The sequence below is a fragment of the Hemiscyllium ocellatum genome, chromosome 11 (genome assembly GCF_020745735.1).
Source record: "Hemiscyllium ocellatum isolate sHemOce1 chromosome 11, sHemOce1.pat.X.cur, whole genome shotgun sequence".
Taxonomy (NCBI): domain Eukaryota; kingdom Metazoa; phylum Chordata; class Chondrichthyes; order Orectolobiformes; family Hemiscylliidae; genus Hemiscyllium; species Hemiscyllium ocellatum.
In genome coordinates this window covers 17,993,267-18,013,429 of record NC_083411.1, presented here as the reverse complement: position 1 = coordinate 18,013,429, position 20,163 = coordinate 17,993,267, and the positions used below count along the sequence as shown (strand labels likewise).

The 20,163-nt window shown below is 41.3% G+C and overlaps 1 protein-coding gene across 3 annotated transcripts in view; it reads left to right on the top strand.

The window, feature by feature from the left end:
- The window catches only part of LOC132820373 (transcription factor Dp-1-like), a 58,146-nt gene that overhangs the window by 26,236 nt on the left and 11,747 nt on the right, over positions 1–20,163 (top strand). For all 3 annotated transcript variants that reach the window (XM_060832440.1, XM_060832438.1, XM_060832439.1), the window contains 4 exons: positions 9,264–9,429; positions 16,434–16,577; positions 17,174–17,242; positions 17,663–17,814. In XM_060832440.1, coding sequence (XP_060688423.1) covers positions 9,264–9,429; positions 16,434–16,577; positions 17,174–17,242; positions 17,663–17,814 — 531 coding nt within the window. The remainder of the gene's footprint in view (positions 1–9,263; positions 9,430–16,433; positions 16,578–17,173; positions 17,243–17,662; positions 17,815–20,163) is intronic.

Here is a 20,163-nt window from a genome sequence, read left to right as displayed (position 1 = left end):
CTATCCATTGTATGGACTGCATAGCGTCCTCTGGTAAGACAAAGGGTGGAGGGGTTTACTTTTTAATCAACAACTTGTGGGGCACAGACTTTGCAACCCTGGGCAGCCATTACTCCCCGAACCTTGAACACCTCACCATCAAATACCACTCCTTTTATCTACCACGGGAATCTACCGCTGCTATATGAACTGCTGTGTACATCTCGCTACAAGCAAAGCTCGAAGCTCTGGATGTGCTCTACTCCACCACTAACACCCTGGAGACGGAACATCCCAAGACCCTGTTTATTGTAACTGGTGACTCCAATCAAGCCGAACTAAGGAAGGTGTTGCCCAACTACCACCAGAACATTACCCGCCCCACTAGGGGTCTGAACATTTTAGATCACTGCTACACTACTGTGAAAGATGCCTTCTACTCCACCCTCCGCCCTCATTTCAGGAACTCTGACCACAATGCCATGCTGCTTCTCCCTGCTTACAGGCAAAAGCTCATGCAGGAGACCACCTTGCGGATACAGGTCCAGTGCTAGTCATTGGAGGCAGAGGGTCAACTCCAGTGCTGTCTGGAATCGGCTGATTGAGCCATGTTCAAACAGTCCACCTTGGACGAGTATGTCATCACTGTCACAGACTTTATCAGCAACTGTGTGGTGGACAGCGTACTGAGGAAGTCGGTGTGTTCCACAACAGGAAACCTGTGATGAATCAGGACATACCAAACCTGCTAAAAACCAGATGTGAGGCCTTCAGATCAGGAGACACACTCAAATATAAGGAATCCAAGTATGACCTTCACAGAGCCATTAAGATAACCAAGGACCAATACCAGTCCAAACTAGAGCCCCAGACAGACACCTGGCGACTATGGCAAGGACTGAATGACATCACAAGATCTAAAAAGAGACTGAGATAGCAGACGATGACTGAACCCTCCCAGATCGTCTCAACACCTATGCTCACTTTGAGCAGAATTTCGGCGAAGAGGTAACACCTATTCCAACAAGTCCAGATGAACCCATCCTAACAGTTACTGCATCCGAGATCAGATCAGTTTTCTTTTGTATGAATCCCAGGAAAGCGATGGGACCAGATTGAGAACCAGGCAGCCCACTCAGAATGCGCAAATCAACTGGTAGAGGTCTTCTCGGACATCTTCAACCTCTCCCTGCAGCAGGCTACTGTCCCTGCCTGTTTCAAGAGGGCCAACGTCATCCCTGTGCCTAAGAAGGGTCAGGTAGTATGTCTCAATGACTACTGCCCAGTGGTCTTAACTTCAGTGGTCATGAAGTGCTTTGAAAGGCTGGTTATGGCATTAGTTAACTCCAGCCTCCCCACTACTCTTGACCCACTCCAATTTGCCTATTAGACCAACAGATCCACATCAGATGCCATATCGCTTGCCCTTCACTCCTCCCTAAAACATCTTGACACCAAGAACAGCTGCTTAAGAATCCTACTCATTGACTACAATTCAGTCATCAACACTATTATCCCCTCGACTGATCACTAAACTTAGTGATCTCGGACTAAGCCCCACTCTCTGCAACTGGATCCTCAGTTTTCTGACCCACGGGCCACAATCAGTGAAGACTGGGGACAATATTTCATCTTCACTAATACTCAACACGAGCCCCCCAGGGGTGTGTCCTCAGCCCCCTACTTACTCATTGTATACCTATGACTGCATCACCAAATACCAAACTAATACCACTTACAAGTTCGCTGATGACACCACTATAGTCAGTCGAATCTCAGATAGTGACAAAACAGACTACAGACGGGAGGTGGAAGAACTACCTAGCTCTCAATGCCAGCAAAACCAGGGAACTCATTATTGACTTTCGGTGGGATGTTACTCACTCATGCCCCCCTACACATTAACAGCACAGAGGTGGAACAAGTGGACAGTGTCAAGCTCCTGGGAGTGGTCAGCCCCAACAAGCTTTCTTGGACTCTTCATGCGGATGGACAGGTTGCAAAGGCCCAACAATGTCTGTTGTTCTTCAGGCAGCTGAGGAAATTTGGCATGACGGTGAATACCCTTGCCAATTCTTATAGATGCGCCGTTGAGAGCATTCTGTCTGGATGTATCACTACCCGGTATGGCAACTGTACCATTCAAGATTGGAGACGGTTACAGAGAGTGGTGAACTTGCCCTAGATAATCATGAAGACCAACCTCCCATTTCTCGAATCCATCTACCAGGCCTGCTGTCAAGGAAAGGCTGCCAACATCTCAAAGGTCCATCCCACCCTGGCAATGCTTTTCTTCAACCTCTACCATCTGGGAGAAGGTACAGAAGCCTGAACGTACGCACCAGCCGGTTTAACAACAGTTTCTATCCTATTGTTAGAATACTGAATTGAATCTCAAACACTTAACATTCGCCTGTACCTGTGTTTTTGATTTTTGCCGCTGTTTACCTATTATTTACTATTTATGTTACTTAACTATGTGATGTGCCTGCAAGACGAAGCTTTTCACTGTGCCTCGATACCCGTGACAATAAATTCAGTTCATTTCAACCCAATGGGATTTATCCCCGGTTGCTGAGGGAGGCGAGAGAGGAAATGACTGGGGCCCTGACAGATATCTTTGTAGTATCCTTAAATATAGGTGAGCTGCTGGAGGACTGGAGGGTTGCTTATGTTGTCCCCCTGTACAAGAAGGATAGGTAGGGATATTCCAGGTAACTACAGATCAGTGAGCCTGACATCAATGGTGAGAAAGTTGCTGGAGAAGGTACTGAGAGATGAAATCTATTTATATCTGAAAAGAATGGGCTTATCAGTAATGGGCAACATAGTTTTGTGTGGGGGAAATTGTGCCTTACCAACTTGAGTTCTTTGAGGAAGTGATCAAGTTGATAAATGAAGGAAGGGCTATAAATGTCATATACATGGACTTTTGTAAGGCATTTGGTCAGGTTCCCCATGGTAAACTAATGGAGAAAGTGAAGTCACATGGTGTGCAGGGTGTTGAAGGTGGGTGGATAAAGAACTGGTTGAGTAACAGGAGACAGTAGTAGTTGAAGAGAGTTTCTCGAAATGGAAAAAGGTGACCAGTGGTGTTCCACAGGGGTCAGTGTTGGGGCCACTGTTATTTGTGATATACGTAAATGATCTGGAGAAGGACATTGTTGGTTTAATCAGTAAGTTTGCAGATGACACGAAGATTGGTGGAGTAGCAGAAAGCATAGGGGACTGTCAAAAGAATACAGGAGAGCATAAATAGACTGGAGAGTTGGGCGGAGAAGTGGCAGGCGGCATTCAATCCAGGCAAATTGAGGTGATTTTGGCAATTCTAGAGCAAACTATACTGTAAACGGAAGAGCATTGGGAAAAGTTGATGAGCAGAGATAGCTGGGAGTTCGGGTCCATTGTACCCTGAAGGTAGCTGCACGGGTGGATAGAGTAGTCCAGAAGGCATATGGTATGTTTGCCTTCGTCGGATAGGGAATTGAGTATAAGAGCTGGCAGGTCATGTTAAAATTGTACAAGACATTGATCTGGCCATATTTAGAATACTGTGTACAGTTCTGGTCGCCACATAACCAAAAGGATGTGGACGCTTTGGAGAGGGTGCAGAGAAGGTTTACGAGGAAGTTGCCTGTTATGGAAGGTGCTAGCTATGAAGAGAGGTTGAGTAGGTTAGGATTGTTTTCATTAGGAAAAAGGAGATTGAGGGGGGACCTGATTGAAGTCTTAAAAAATCATAAAGGGTATAGACAGGGTAGATAGAGAGAAGCTTTTTTCCCCCAGAGTGAGGGATTCAATAACGAGAGGTCATGTCTTCAAGGTGAGAGGAGAAAAGTTTTTAAGGGGGATACACGTGGAAAGTACATGACAGAGGGTGGTAGGTGTCTGGAGCATGTTACCCGCAGATGTAGGCACGGTAGATTCGTTTCAGGAGCGTCTGGACAAATGCATGAGTAGGTGGTGAGCAGAGGGATACAGATTTGCTTAGGAATTGGGCGATAGGTTTAAACAGTGGATTTGGATCGACTCAGGCTTGGAGGACTGAAGAGCCTGTTCCTGGGCTGTAAATGTTTTGTTCTAATACCTCGTATTTATCTAAGTTAAATTTCATCTGTCACTCCTCAGCCCATTGACCAATTGATCAAGATCTCTTTGTAATCTTCGATAACTTTCTTCACTGTCCACTATACCACCAATTTTGATGACATCTGCAAACTTAGTAACCATGCCTCCTGTATTTTCATTCAAATTAGTCACACAAGTGACAAACAAAAGTAGACCCAGTACTGATCCCTGCAGATCACTGGTTACAGGCCTTCAGTCTGAAAAATAACTCTCCACTACCACCCTCTGTCTTCTATCATTAAAGCCAATTTTGTATTCAATTGGCAAGCTCACCCAAAATTTCATGTGATCTAACTTCACTAATTAGTTTACCTTGGGCTTTGTTCAAGTCCAAGTAAATAACAACTACTGCTCGGCCCTCATCAGTTTCTTATGGTTACTTCAAAAAAAACTCAAATCAAGTTTTTGAGACACTGTTTCCCTCATAGAAAACCATGCTGACTGTCCTTTAATTATTTAAGGCAACCGATTATCATTTCTCAAGGTCAGTTGGGAATGGACAATAAATAACTAGATTTGCCATTGATGTTCCCATCCTGAAAACAGATGTTTGAAAACAAGATGAATTTCATTCAGTGAAATTGCAACGATTCAACATCTGTTGATAGGGAGCTCCAATTTATGTCAGAGCTGTCGATCATTCCCATCGGCAGAATAGCAAATTCAATGGTGTTGCGCCAGTGAGAAGTCATCTAGTGGTAACTCCACTTAGCTGAATGTGTATAAACTTGTGAGACTACACTAACTAATTTGCAGAGTTAAGCCATGCAAGTACAAAATTAAGAAGTTTTGGACAAAGCATTGTTTGACATTGACACCTTTCTGTGAAAGGATGTTTAAAACCTGCAATATAGCTAAACCTGGTAAGAAGGCTGATTATGTTGATTTAAAGAGCAAGTGAAAGATTGAGTAACTGGAAACCTGTGGCATTAAGCAAACAGCAGATATCGCAAAGGGTTGAGAAATTCCACTATAGACTTTATCAATCTTTCTGGAATATGTGCTGAACATCTCAGCACAGTTTGTCAGGCTTGCATTCTGTCAGTCAAGGAAAATAATGTGAATAGCTCTCTATCCTGATGTTGAGGAAACCCTCTTGATTTGATTCAAGGTGGCCTCAGCAGCGAACATGCCCATCTCCAGTTCAGGAGAAAGTGAGGACTGCAGATGCTGGAGATCAGAGCTTAAAAATGTGTTGCTGGAAAAGCGCAGCAAGTCAAGCAACTCCAGTTCATCCAGCTGGAAAGGGGAGTAGTTATTGGCAAACTGGCTGGGCCACTAGGATAGCAGTAACAACATGGTGGACTGCATGGCACTTCTAAATACAGTGCATTAAATAGAAAAAAATCAGTGAACTTTTCCAATGCCTTTTACAAAATCAGACACATGCAAAAATTGGAAAAAGTTGAATAGACATTCTTGCATAAAGTGCATTTCTCTGCAACTCAAGGATTACAGGTAGGCCTCCTCAGCTATCTGAGTTGTCTGACCTACGTTAATGGGCGAATCCTGTAAGGATTCCTGAAGAAGGGCTCATGCCCGAAATATCGATTCTCCTGCTCTTTGGATGCTGCCTGACTTGCAGCGCTTTTCCAGCAACACCTTTTCAGCTCGAATCCCCTAGGTTCCACATGTCCGGATTTTACCACCTTCTGGCTTCGAACTCTGGTGCTGCCTGTATAATAGAATCTCTGCTGTGTGGAAGCAGGCCAGTCAACCCGTTGAGTCCACACCGATTTGTCTGAGGAGCATTCCATCCTGACCCATCTGCTATCCAATCCCTGTAACCCTGCGTTTCCCATGATGAATCCACCTAGCCTGCATATCCATAGACACAGCAATTTAGCATAGCCAATCCACCTCACCCGGACTGAGAGGAAACCAGATCACCTGGAGGAAATTCATATAAATGAGAGAGAACAGTCTTGTTTGTTCTCGTTGACTCTTATTTCATGTACAAATTACTTGTTTTGTAAATACTTGCCTTTGTCCCCATGTGGTATAAACTTGCTTACTTTCAACAGCATTTCTAATCTTAATCCTTGCGACTTTGCTAAGGACATTAAGACCTGAGCTTGTTACAAGTTAAGCTGCTACTGTACTATTTTTATTCTGCACTCCATGTTCTAACTAAATTGATGGCATAGACGTACCTACTGATGCGTACAGTTTACTTATTAGCTGTAGTGATCGTGACCTGGACAGTGGGTATCTGCTCAGACTCTGGCAGCCTCTTGGTATTACTTATGCCTAGGTGGATTAGTGATAGAACAGGGAAACGTTTTCCACAAAACAGGGAAAACCGTATCTAATCTAATGGTGTTGATGGTTCTGCTGCATCAAGTTTGTGTACTTGCCGTTTCTTTGGAATTTGCAAAGCAGAGCTATTTCAACCATTGATTAATCATTGCCTTTGTATCATATCCAATTAGAACTCTGTTCGCCCAGCTTGAATATTATCACTGTTGAAGCATATGACTGAAGGGAAGCTTGGTACTCTTTCAGAAGAGTAGTGAATGAAATGCATGATCAAGGCTTTTCTTCTAATTGACTTTAACTTTGTGGCTTTTAGTCCATTCCTCCTTTTGGCATGTTGCAGCCTATTGCCAAATTACAAAACTATCTGTCTTCCAACTACTCTTCAATTTTCTTTTTGCAGGTTAGACATAGAATTTAGCTGTTCAGCAGCCTACCAACAAGTTGACTGTTATATAAATTTCACTTCCTTGTGTTCTAAAACAATTAAGTTGGGAACAGGATCCTTTTTTCTCCTGTTGAGATACATACATGCATGTCATTAAAGTCATTTGGAACCATAGCTATAAATAAAAGATAAGTTGTGAACTCATCAAATAGGAAACTTCCATATGCAGAAGTGAAGGAGGTGTCCCTTGGTTGCTTTCTATTTTCAAGTTCTGTAAAAACTTTGAATGAATGCTTCAATATGCACATAATTTTGAACACAACTTCTCACTGTTTTCAGGGTCTTATTTCCCTTGAATTTTGGTTAATATTTTACAACAAAAGTGATCCAGGCCTGTTGCAGATTTGTGCAGAGAAACAATTAAGTGACAGTTATTATCATTTGTCATTTGTGACCATTCTTTGGAAACAACAATTTAATTTCAAGATGGGGGAAGCAGAGCTTTGTTAACCGTTGTAGAGCCCTATCTTTGAAATTTGTAAACTGGCTCATCGTTCTCACATTCAACATAGTTGGCCAAACCGTTCTCCTCTTAAATGACTAATATGCCAAATTGTTGGAAGGTCAAAGCTATTGTCTTCAGCCCTGAAAGAAACTTGGTTACTGAACCATTAATATCATCTGTCTGCATTATCACTGTCTGAAACTGAAACAGGATATTCATAACTTTGATAATTCTATTTGAGTCAAAGTGGAGCTTCCAACCTCATAATCTCTCCATCACCAAGTTGCCTACTTTCAAATCTGTTACTTCACCTGCTTTCAACTTTATTACTTTATTTTCTTCTTGTATCTATCCACGTCATTGTTATCTATTCCAAAGTTGACCAGGCCAGGCTTCCATCTTTATCCTCCATAAGTGTAAGCTTATCCGAAACAATAATTCCATTCGGTCGTCACTCCTGTACTTGCTGAGCAGTATTGGTAACTGTAATTGTAATTCCTCATTTTAGAGTTTTCATCCTTTTCTTTACATTATTGCCTCAGCACTGTAATCTGCAGCAATAAATAAGTTAAGTTACAATGAGGGATTTCAAGTTAAATAATATGAAAGCCTTGTTGTAATCGTACAAGGCTTTGACAAAATCACATCTGGAGTATTGAGTATAATTTGATCTGAGCTTAAGAAAGGATGTATGTTGGCTTTTGTGGATTTGTGACCATAACTACCTAATGCAGGTAGTCATCCTTTTGCAAGGAATTTTCAGATAGCTAACATGCAGCTTCTTAAGATGTTATACATTAGTTAACTAGACAAAAAGGTACACAACTCTTGCCAATTGATTATATTCACTAATACCAGAGGACGAACAGGAATGTTTTTGCAACTAATCTTATGTGAAGGCAGCAACCTTCTTTCTCGCCAAAGTGTCATGGTTCTCTCCCCTGGGTTGTCTTTTCATCTGAAGAAGACAGTTGTCTGGCAGGCACTGCTACCTGACAAGGTCACTCTCTCTGAGTACTTGTAGATATGCCCTATTTTGGGGGCTGGCAATCTATGCTGTGTAAATCACTTGTCTGAATCCTTTTTAGCAAATGAGCACGGGACACCTATTTACCATGTCTTAAGTCAGTTTTCGTTGTTCCTGGGAAAGTTTTCTAAACAATTTGAGGCACCAGGCGTCAGTGCCTGGTAGCTTTCATAACCTTTAATTTGCCTTTGTCTTAGTCAATTGTTTATGTTTGGGAAGGGAGGTAACTGGTGTAGCAGCAATTACATGATGTTGCGTGGTATGCTGAAAATACTAGGAAAAATTTGCTTTACTTCTAGAGAGACTCTTATTTCCGATATGTTTGCTTTGGAAGGAAGCACAGCAAAGCTCCATTAGATCGTCTTGTGAATGAAAGGATTGTGCTAGCGTTGACTATTTAGAGTAGGTCTATACGCTCGAGTTGCAAAAAGTGAAAGATCAAATCATTCAGAAAAATTATATATATTTGAGAGGGCTTGGATAGATGCATATAGACTATATGTTATAGGGCATAATCGTGTTTGTTTATAAATGTTTTTGTGTAACTTCCTCCAATCCTGATGAAGGGCTTATGTCCAAAACAACAACAATTCTCCTGCTTCTCGGATGCGGCCCTACCGGCTGTACTTTTCCAGCATCGCACTCTTCCACTCTGATCTCCAGCATCTGCGGTCCTTGCTTCCTCCAAGAATTGACCATCTTGTGCATTCTTCTTTCCACTTTCAGTCCCAAGACCTGGAATACCTTTAAACTGCTGTACATCTTTGTACCCTTTGAGACACTTCTTTTAATACCTGTTCTTTTGACCAGGTTTTCTGTTACCTGCCTTTTGTGGCTTGGTGTCAAGTTTGATTGATATTGCTGCTGTAAAGCTCCTTGACACCCTTTCCTATATTTAAAGTGCAATGTCAGTGTAAATTGATACCTAAATTTCATAACAATTTATTACAGTTTTTAAAACAAAATCCTTTACTTTTCAGTAAAAGGAATAAAAAGGGTGAAAAAAATGGCAAAGGACTACGACATTTCTCAATGAAGGTCTGTGAGAAGGTGCAGCAGAAAGGAACAACCACCTACAATGAAGTGGCAGATGAGCTTGTGGCAGAATTCAGTAACACCAATAACCAAGAATCTGGCTCTGATGAAGTAAGGCACTTCTAATAATTAGAATTTCAAAAGTGGCTGCGTTGATTTCTATTCATGTTGAAAACTGTAGAATTAGTATTTTAATAAATCTGAATGTATAGAATGTTAGTGATAATATATTTGTGTGTAACAGACATTCCACAATGAACAAAATTGTGAAATAAATAAGATCTAGAAATAAAATGCTCAGTGAAAATGTAAGCCTAATATAAGGAACATTCGAATATTGTTTCTCAATAATTCTTTTGTTGATTTAGATAGAGAAAGAGACTAGCAATGAAGGAGAAGTTGGATTTTATTCTTCCATTCCACAGACTTCAGACAAGTTGACTTGAGCCCATCAAATAATGTGGTTAAAGTTCGGCTAACTAAATAGAGAGAAGTGTGGACAACATTGCAATAGTGTGGGTAAAGTTAAACTGAATCATTACCTGTTGCTGAATTAGGTGTGTCATTGAAGGAAACCTAACTAAGGTGCTTATAAATAATAACCATCTTCTGAATTGATGAACAACTTGGTAGAGCACAAAGTTTAGATTCACAGATGCTGTCCAGTTGAGATTTTCTAGCACTTGTTTCTCTCTTTCTTTAGATTTACAGCATCTGCAATATTTTGTTTGTGTGCTATAGAGTTCATGTTGGTGATTGGCAAGCGATTCACTGACCTGTCTTAAAAATCAGAACTTAAAACGTTGCAAATGCTCAGACCAGGAGGATAGGAAAACTGTATTTATGACAGTGTCATCTGTTAGATCAGCGTAAGGAATTTAAGGGATTGATGATGGACTGCTGAAATTGGCTCTGCGGTAAAGAGTTGAAGGTGAGGAGCCTAGCATCATGTGTGATCAAGTGATATGTTCACATTGTGACAAAGGTAAACAAAATTGAATTAACTGATTGAATTGGAAGTTGATAGTAGAAGTAGAGTTAGCAGTAAAATGAATGGAAACACCTCAAAAGATTATAGAATTATTATAGAATTGTTTGAAGGTGGAATCAGTTTTCCACTTATCCAGTCTAATGAAAATATGTGATCTGGAAGACTGCAAGGAGAAAGTGCTTGTATTGGAATTATGAATTCAAACAAAGTTTTTAAAGTTTATGGCCATCTTATAAAGCATAGATAACTTCTTGTTGATATTTTGAACTACTGGGACTCTGCTGGAAAGTATAGTCAATATCTGTTCATCAGAAGCTCATTCAGAAGTGGCAATACTGTAAAATGAAGGCAGTAGGCACTGAATGTTTGTGCACTAACGAATTTATATGTAAATCCAAACGGAAACAAAAAATTGAGACAAATTGTTGTCCAGAGCGCATAAATCACTGACGAAGTTGTTTTTCTGTGACTTTGAGAGGAATGTCCATTTGGTGCTTAACTCCTAGGTTGGGATACCTGGTCAGCATGGGCGGGTTGACTGAAGGGTCTGTTTCAATGCTGTACATCTCTATGACTCTAAGAGTTCATATAGCTATGTGCAGAAGCATGTTGAATATGTGTGAATATGTTACAGAAGTAGCTATTTCACATGGCATTTGAGGTGAATGGAGTAATCAACATGGAAATAGTAAAGTGTGGCCTGGATAGTGAGGGGATGTAATGCAGCAATGATATTATAATATGCCTGTGTTCATAACTTTGGAGGGTAATACAGAATCCAGAATTATTATGACCTACAAGGAGACCTTTTGTCTATCATCAGTACCTGCTTGAATGCCTGAACTGAACCTGCCTTGACCACGTTTTCAGATAGTGAATTTCATACCCGAAAACTTGCTGGGTGGATAAGAAGTGTTTTCTCATATCCTTGTTTCATTTACATATCATTTTAAATCTGTGCCATCTCACTCTTGTTTCTTTTTACAAGCCAAAATAATATTGCCCTATCTAATGTGTCCAGCCTGCAATGGTTTTAAAGCCCTCAATATGATCTCCTCCTAAAGGCATAGAATCCCTACAGTGTGGAAGCAGACCATTTGGCCTGTTGATTCCACATAGATCCTCCAAAGGGCATCCCACCTAGAGCCCCCCACCCCATTCCTCAATTTAGCATATATAATCCACCTAGCCTGCACGTCCCTGGACACTCTGGGCAATTTGCCATGGCCAATCCGCATAACCTGCACATCATTGGATTTCTCTTCCTGATGAAGGGCTTATGCCCGAAACGTCGAATTTCCTGTTCCTTGGATGCTGCCTGACCTGCTACACTTTTCTAGCAACACATTTTCAGCTCCTCTCCAGATATGCCTTCTCTGGGGAGAGCAGTCTCATCTTGTTCAATCTATCCTCCCAGCTGAAGTTTCTCATGTTTGAGAGCCATTCTGATAAATTACTGCTGCACTCTCTCCATTCCATTCACATCTTTTGTATAAGGTGGTGCCTACAACTGTACACAATCCAATGATTCCAACCCCATCAGTCTACTCTTCAATAAAGTGATGTTAGTTATTGTCAGTAGTGCTGTCAAGCAACACCTCACCAATAACCTGCTCACTGTGGCATCCAGCTTGGATTGCGCCAGGGTCACTCTGCTTCTGACCTCATTGCAACCTTTGTTCAAACATGGACAAAAGAGTAGAATTTGAGGTGAAGTGATAGCCTTTGTTGTCAAGGGCTCATTTGACGGAGTGTAGCATCAGGGAGCCTTAGTAAAACTAGAGTCAATGGAATTCAGGGGGCAAACTCTCCAATGTTTGGAGTTATATCTGGCACATATGAAGATATTTGTGCTTTTTGGAGGTCAGTGATCTGAGCTTCTGGTCATCTCTGCAAGAGTTCCTTGGAATAAGTCCTATGTCCAATCAACTTCAGCTGTTTTATCAATAATCTTGCCTCTATCATAAGATCAGAAATGGGATGTGCAATCGTTTGCAAATATCCACCACATTTAAAAGACCTTTGGACAGGTAAATTGATGGAAAAGGTTTGCAGGGATATGGGCCAAATGCAGGCAAATGGGACTAATTCAGTTTGGGAAACCTGGTTGGCGTGGACAAGTTGATCAAAAGTGTCAGTTTCCATCCTTTATGACCCAATGACGAACTGCTCTGATACTAAAGCAGTCTATGTCCAGATGCAACAAGGCCTGGATAATATCCAGGCTTAGACTAAAAAGTAGCAAGTAACATTTGCTGCACACAAATGCCAGGCAATGACCATCTCCAATAAGAGACAGTATAATGGTGTTACCATCATTGAATCCCCCACTATCAGTATCCTGGGGGTTACTGAATTGGTCTTGCAATGCAATTACAGTGGTGACACAGGCAGTTCAAAGACTAGGAATACTGCAATGAGTAACTCACCACCTGACTCCCCAAACCCTGTCCACTATCTACAAGTCAGGATGTGTTGGAATGGTCCCCACTTGCCTGGATTAGTACAGCTCCATAAACACTCAAGCTTGACACCATGCAAAGCAACCCACTTGATTGCCACCATATCTACAAACATTCAGTCACTCCTTCACTGGCACTCAGCAGCAGCGTATACTATCTACAGGATGCACTTTGAAATTTACCAAAGGTCTTTTCGGCAGCACCTTCCAGACTCATGGCCACTTCCCTCCAGAAGAACATGGGTAGCAAGTAGATAGGAATACCACCACCTGCGAGTTCCCTTCCCAGCCACGCTCAATCCTGTCGTAGAAATATACCGCCATTTCTTCACTGTCACAGGTTCAAAATTCCGGAATTCCCTCCCGAATGGAACGACTGTGGCAATATCTTTTAAAACAGACGAGCAATCTGTGTAACATAAATAGTACTTAACTCTAAACCAAAACCTTCCCATTGTTGAATTGCCTCAGCTTTAATCAGTTATCTTTCAGGTGATTGGGAATTAAGGTACTCATCCTGATGATAAGAATAGGAAGAAAATGTTCCTTCTCAACCCACTCAATCTCGTCCTGCCCAGTAAGAAAACAAATTATTGGTAGCAATATTGCAATTTTGAAGCAATATTAAAGTTGGAAGAAAACCCTCTGCAAGGGAACACATTTAAGTGTATGCAGCTAAGAAAAAATTAGGAAGGTCTATTTAAGTGTAGAATGTTTTTCTCTTGATGGGCACCCTGGCCAGTATGGCTGATGTAAGATTAATATTTTTTAAAGTCTATTACTTTATTTTTAAAGCCACATTTAATTCCTTCCACTAGAGGGCTTGTATGACCTATGTAATAAAAGCTCTAGTGGTAAGAATGTGTACTCTTAATATATCCAAGCCTTTTTGTATCATTTGAATTTATGTTAATGTATTTTATGTCGATATGTAAGCCAACTATTTATGTCCTTGAACTTCATTTAGTGGTAACTTTGCTATAATATTAAACCAAGTTAAAGCAGTTGATAGAGTAATTTGTATTTCTCCAGTTTGTGTTTGAAGGAAGAGTACATATGGCAGATTTTCAATTCTTTACAGTTTAGTATTCAGTCTGTGTATAATATTCCCTTTTGATTTTCTTTTAGGGAGGGGCAGCTTGATTACTTAACTTCCAAAATTTAGTTCCATAACCACCTTCAAATTGTTTTGAGTAGTGAGCCACTCAACTCTCCAAGCCTGTGCTACCATTAATTGAGGTGGTGGCTATTTTGTGTCCTAATTCAACTGATATCATTGGCTTCCTATCCCTTGTCTCCTTTGGCTAGCAAAAATCAGTCAGTCTTTGAATTGAAATTCTAAATTGAGCTATTTGCTGCTTTTCAAGGAAAAAATTTCCAGACATCTACCACTTCTCCCCAGCTGGCCTAACTCTGTGTCGTGAACCTTGTCCTGGACTCCAACAGTGGCAAGATTTCTCTTTCAATATCACCATTCCAAAGACAATCTTAAACTAAATCAATCAAAACACTTTCTATCTTGCATGGACTGTTAAGTCCAGTATATGAAATCTATTGCTGTACTCATCAATTAACTCTTGGAGCCCTGGTTTCATTTTTTTGAATCTGAACTGTGCTCCTACCCTGCAGCTTGCAACATCAATAAAGGATCAGCATTGATAAGTTTGTAGTACCTTCACTTCATGAGGTTTTATGTTCAAATCCTATGCAGAACCTGAGCACTGAAATCAAGATGCAACTCCAGTGGATTGCTGAGGAAATGCTGCACTGATAGAAATGCTTTTCGGATAAAACATGAAACTAAGGCTCTGTTTTCCTTCTGGAATGGCTGTAACAGACCACTTTAGAGATTTTTTGAAGAACAGGGGAGTTATCCCAGGTATCCTAGCAATGTTTATATCTCAGCCAATATCTCAAAGAACATTATTACCTGGTCATTGCCCTTCAAACAACACCATGATAATGTTTGCCAAATATTTTCCCACTGTGATGCTATTTAGAGGCTTGAAAATTGTCACATTCTCTCTGCAAAAACTGAGAATGGGTTGGGGATGTGAAGACACACATATGAGAGTATGGGATGGACAACAGAAATAAGGAGGAGCTGTATAAGGGCCATTGTTGCCTATGATCTTGTGACATCAAAATTTCGAGTGGGACCCACTTGGGGGTCCTGACCTCAACTTTGAGAAACCCTGTTTTGGGAATTTTCTGTGCACACGTTGGCCGTTGTATCCCCTACAGCAGTGACTGGACACAAGTAAGTCATGGCTTTAAACCATGTAGAAATGCCTGGTGATCATGTAGGGTGCTAGACAAATGTGCATTTTCTTTAATATTTAAATTTTATATAATAATAGCCAAACTTTCTCGTTTTTATGTTTTTGCCCTCAAAAGCCTAAAGGCCAGCATTCTGTTAAAGTTTTTGACTTTTTGTTTGCACATTCCCAGATCTGAGTACAAAGTCTCTTTGGATGTCTGCTGTTCCCAAATGTTTGCATTTTAAAAGCAAATAATCTGTTTTACTTTGTGCCCAAAATGAGTGCCCCTCCTGCTACAATTTTGCTTACTCAAAGTATTGATCCATTTATAATTTTACTCACCTGTCACCATTACTTGCAATGCTGCCAATCTGGAATACGGCTGTCCATTGTGGTATCAAATTTATTATTAAATATAGTAAGCTGTTGATGCACCAGTATAAATTCTTGCATGCTGCTCATAACTTTGTACAAATTTTGCTAAATATTTTTATCCCTTTGCTTTATGCTTCACAAAGCACCTAACAAGTTTATGAAATAAATGAAGGAGTACATTTCTTTAATTTTTGCGGTTAAGAATGGATATAGTATCTATTGAGTCCTTTAGAATAATTACATAGTTTGTAATTTTAAATATTTAGACTTTTATTAATACATTTCTCATTAAAATTAACACAGAGGAACCTTGATTATCCAGCACTTGATTATCCGAACGAGATAGCAAGGTCCTGATGCATGGTTAAACTGTTATGCCATATTCGATTAACCAAATGAAATACTTCCCACCCGTGGCTTTCAGACAATCGAGGTTCCCCTGTATTGTATTATTTTTGTGGTGATCGCTCATTACAAAATATGTACAGCTTTCAGCTGTCCAAAATCTGACAGATGGTTTTTCCAGCAGTCGAGTAGTTTGTTGGTCGCCATTACTGAAAACTAGCTTTTGATTCCAAATTCATTTAATTGAATTTGAATTCCAGCCAGTGAGGTTTAAGGTCATGTCTCTCGAGTATCAGTGTAGACCCCTGGAGAACTAGTCTCTTAATTTGCCATTATGTTAATGATAGTTATTAAAAATTTACTTCTTCTGTTATCTTTGAGCTTGGATGAAGGGATGTTGCTAAAACAAATCAATGCAATACTTCAGAGACAAAGGATGGTTTCTGTTCCTCCTTTTGAGCACTCAGATTTGGACAACTGGATATTGTATGTGATTTTTGTAATTAGCCCCTCTCTGACTTTCTGTTGCGTAGGTAAGTGTGGCTAGGTTCCAATTTCCAACCTATTCAACTAAGAACCTGACCGTGTTCCTTTCATTCATTTAAACATTCTATTCTTTGGCTCTTCTCCGGTAGCTATTTTGTGTTTGATATAATATTGTACAATCTCTAATTTGCAACAGGGCTATGATCAAAAGAATATAAGACGTCGTGTATATGATGCTTTGAATGTGCTCATGGCAATGAATATCATCTCCAAAGAGAAGAAGGAAATCAAGTGGATAGGACTTCCTACAAACTCAGCTCAAGAATGCCAGAATCTAGAGGTAGGAGTACAGTGACTCTCTTCATGGATCATAGCACACATCCAATATGTGTAGACTCAACTATGTTGGTGTGCTAAGATTGATGCAATAGGCTGTTCCAATTGGAGCAAGTTCTGTAATTCTGGTCTAAACAGTTAACATCTGCAAATTATTTTGTACGGTTCATCAGCATTTTCATTTTTTTTTTCCCCTGTTGCCATTAAACTTTCACTTTTCCCTTCTGGATTTCCATGTCCAGTTTCTACCTGTGAGACCTGCTGTGTATATTTTAGGTGATTGAAGGCTCGTAGTTTTCAGCTAATATTCTTTGGTGCCCTTGGAAAACCCATTGGATTCCAATTTGTCTTGAGAAAAACAACCTGTATTTCCACACAACACCTAGGTCTCTCTTGCCTCTAAGTTACATCAGCTTCTGTAATTTTCTGTTGTTAAAAGACACCTCTCCTAGTATATACTTATGTAGCTCTGGTTCAAATGATTCTTGATAACACTCCAGTGATATTCCTTGAGACTTATATGACTTTGTTACAAGTGCTGTTTACTGTAGTCTGCAGTTGCAGCTAATGATAGACTTCTGTTAATTTTTATATGAATAGATGGAGAAAAGAAAGAAAATGGAAATGATTAAACAGAAACAATCGCAACTTAAGGAGTTGCTACTGCAGGTAAAATAAAATTTAAAGAAAGTGAAACATTTTGCAGTTTTTCATACATGCTATACCCATCCGCATGATGGATAAATGTATTTTTTCAAAAATCTTATCTAGCTTAATCTTTAATACTATTAAAAATATTACAGTAATGCTACGAGAGTTATATAGAAGATTTCACATTATGTCAAAGATTTTCTTCAGAAGTGTCTGCTTTCTTTCTGGGCCATTTCTTGCATTTTGAGTCAGATGGTACATGCAAAATATCATACAGAAGAAGAAAAGGGAACTCCCTTTGTGTCCTGATCAATAGTTATCCCTTTAAAATATTGGATGCTTTTGAGAGTGAAAGAAGCATATTAAATGCAAGTAAAATTATAATCACTTATTGAACACAAAACAGAGACTAAATTACAAGTTATTTGTGTTTTGCAGCAAATTGCCTTTAAGAACCTGGTTCAGCGAAATCGCCTTGTAGAACAACAGTCTGGGAGGGTTCCTCCTCCTAATACTGCCATTCAACTGCCATTCATTTTAGTCAACACCAGCAAAAAAACAATCATAGACTGCAGCATCTCTCCTGACAAGTAAGTATATCAAAGCTGACCATATTTTGTTTGATGATCAAACTTGTAATAGTGCTGAAAATGTGTTGCTGGTTAAAGTGCAGCAGGTCAGCGCCTGTAGACCCGGGTTCAATTCCTGACTCAGGCGACTGACTGTGTGGAGTTTGCACGTTCTCCCCGTGTCTGCGTGGGTTTCCTCCGGGTGCTCCGGTTTCCTCCCACAGTCCAAAGATGTGCGGGTCAGGTGAATTGGCCATGCTAAATTGCCTGTAGTGTTAGGTAAGGGGTAAATGTAGGGGTATGGGTGGGTTGCGCTTCGGCGGGTCGGTGTGGACTTGTTGGGCCGAAGGGCCTGTTTCCACACTGTAAGTCTAATCTAATCTAATCTAAAAGGTCAGGCAGCATCCAAGGAACAGGAAATTCGACGTTTCGGGCAAAAGCCCTTCATCAGGAATGAGGAAAATGTGTCCAGCAGGCTAAGATAAAAGGTAGGGAGGAGGGACTTGGGGAAGGGGCGATGGAGATGTGATAGGTGGAAGGAGGTCAAGGTGAGGGCGATAGGCCGGAGTGGGGTGTGGGCGGAGAGGTCAGGAAGAAAATTGCAGGTTAGGAGGGCGGTGCTGAGTTCGAGGGAATCGACTGAGACAAGGTGGGGGGAGGGAAATGAGGAAACTGGAGAAATCTGAGTTCATCCCTTGTGGTTGGAGGGTTCCCAGGCGGAAGATGAGGCGCTCTTCCTCCAACCGTCATGTTGTTATGTTCTGGCGATGGAGTCCAAGGACCTGCATGTCCTCGGTGGAGTGGGAGGGAGAGTTAAAGTGTTGAGCCACGGGGTGGTTGGGTTGGTTGGTCCGGGCGTCCCAAAGGTGTTCCCTGAAGCGTTCCGCAAGTAGGCGGCCCGTCTCCCCAATATAGAGGAGGCCACATTGGGTGCAGCGGATGCAATAGATGATGTGTGTGGAGGTGCAGGTGAATTTGTGGCGGATATGGAAGGATCCCTTGGGGCCTTGGAGAGAGGTAAGGGAGGAGGTGTGGGCACAAGTTTTGCATTTCCTGCGGTTGCAGGGGAAGGTGCCGGGAGTGGAGGTTGGGTTGGTGGGGGGTGTGGACCTGACGAGGGAGTCACGAAGGGAGTGGTCTTTGTGGAACGCTGGTAGGGGAGGGGAGGGAAATATATCCCTGGTGGTGGGGTCAGTTTGGAGGTGGCGGAAATGACGGCGGATGATACGCTGTATATGGAGGTTGGTGGGGTGGTAGGTGAGAACCAGTGGGGTTCTGTCCTGGTGGCGGTTGGGGGGACAGGGCTCAAGGGCGGAGGAGCGGGAAGTGGAGGAGATGCGGTGGAGGGCATCGTCGATCACGTCTGGGGGGAATCTGCGGTCTTTGAAGAAGGAGGCCATCTGGGTTGTTCGGTATTGGAACTAGTCCTCCTGGGAGCAGATGCGGTGGAGACGAAGGAATTGGGAATATGGGATGGCATTTTTACAGGGGGCAGGGTGGGAGGAGGTGTAGTCCAGGTAGCTGTGGGAGTTGGTCGGTTTATAGTAGATGTCTGTGTTGATTCGGTTGCCCGAGATAGAAATGGAAAGGTCTAAGAAGGGGAGGGAGGAGTCTGAGACAGTCCAGGTGAATTTGAGGTCGGGATGGAAGGTGTTGGTAAAGTTGATGAACTGTTCCACCTCCTCGTGGGAGCACGAGGCAGCGCCGATACAGTCATCGATGTAGCGGAGGAAAAGGTGGGGGGTAGTGCCAGTGTAGTTGCGGAAGATGGACTGTTCCACATCTCCTACGAAGAGACAGGCATAGCTAGGGCCCATGCAGGTGCCCATGGCAACTCCTTTAGTTTGGAGGAAGTGGGAGGATTGGAAAGAGAAGTAGTTCAGGGTGAGGACCAGTTCAGTCAGTACCAGTTCAAACTTGTAATACCAGCTATTAAGTTAGGTTACATAGAAAATTGTATCCTTGAAGTATTTACCCTCTCAAATTGTTATATAACCAATAAGGATAATAAAGTAAGTGATGTAGTCTGAGTATAGATTTAATACACAGGCTAACATTTTTTTGAAGTATTGTATTGTTTTATTTTGAATTGGAATTTTACTAGTACTCATTTTTTTTTGAGTAAAATATCAGGGGTATGTGTTGGTGAGAAATTTATATGGATTCACTTAATGTTAAAATCATTAATGACAGGATGTATATATCATGTGAAATATTGTCCCCTTCAAGATTAATAGGACTATTAAATGTAAGTAAGTTCATAATTTTAGAACAGACCTTTCCATTAACTCTTGCAATTAGAGTCATAAAGTTGTACACCATGGAAACAGACCCTTTGGTCCAACCCATCCATGCCGACCAGATTTCTTA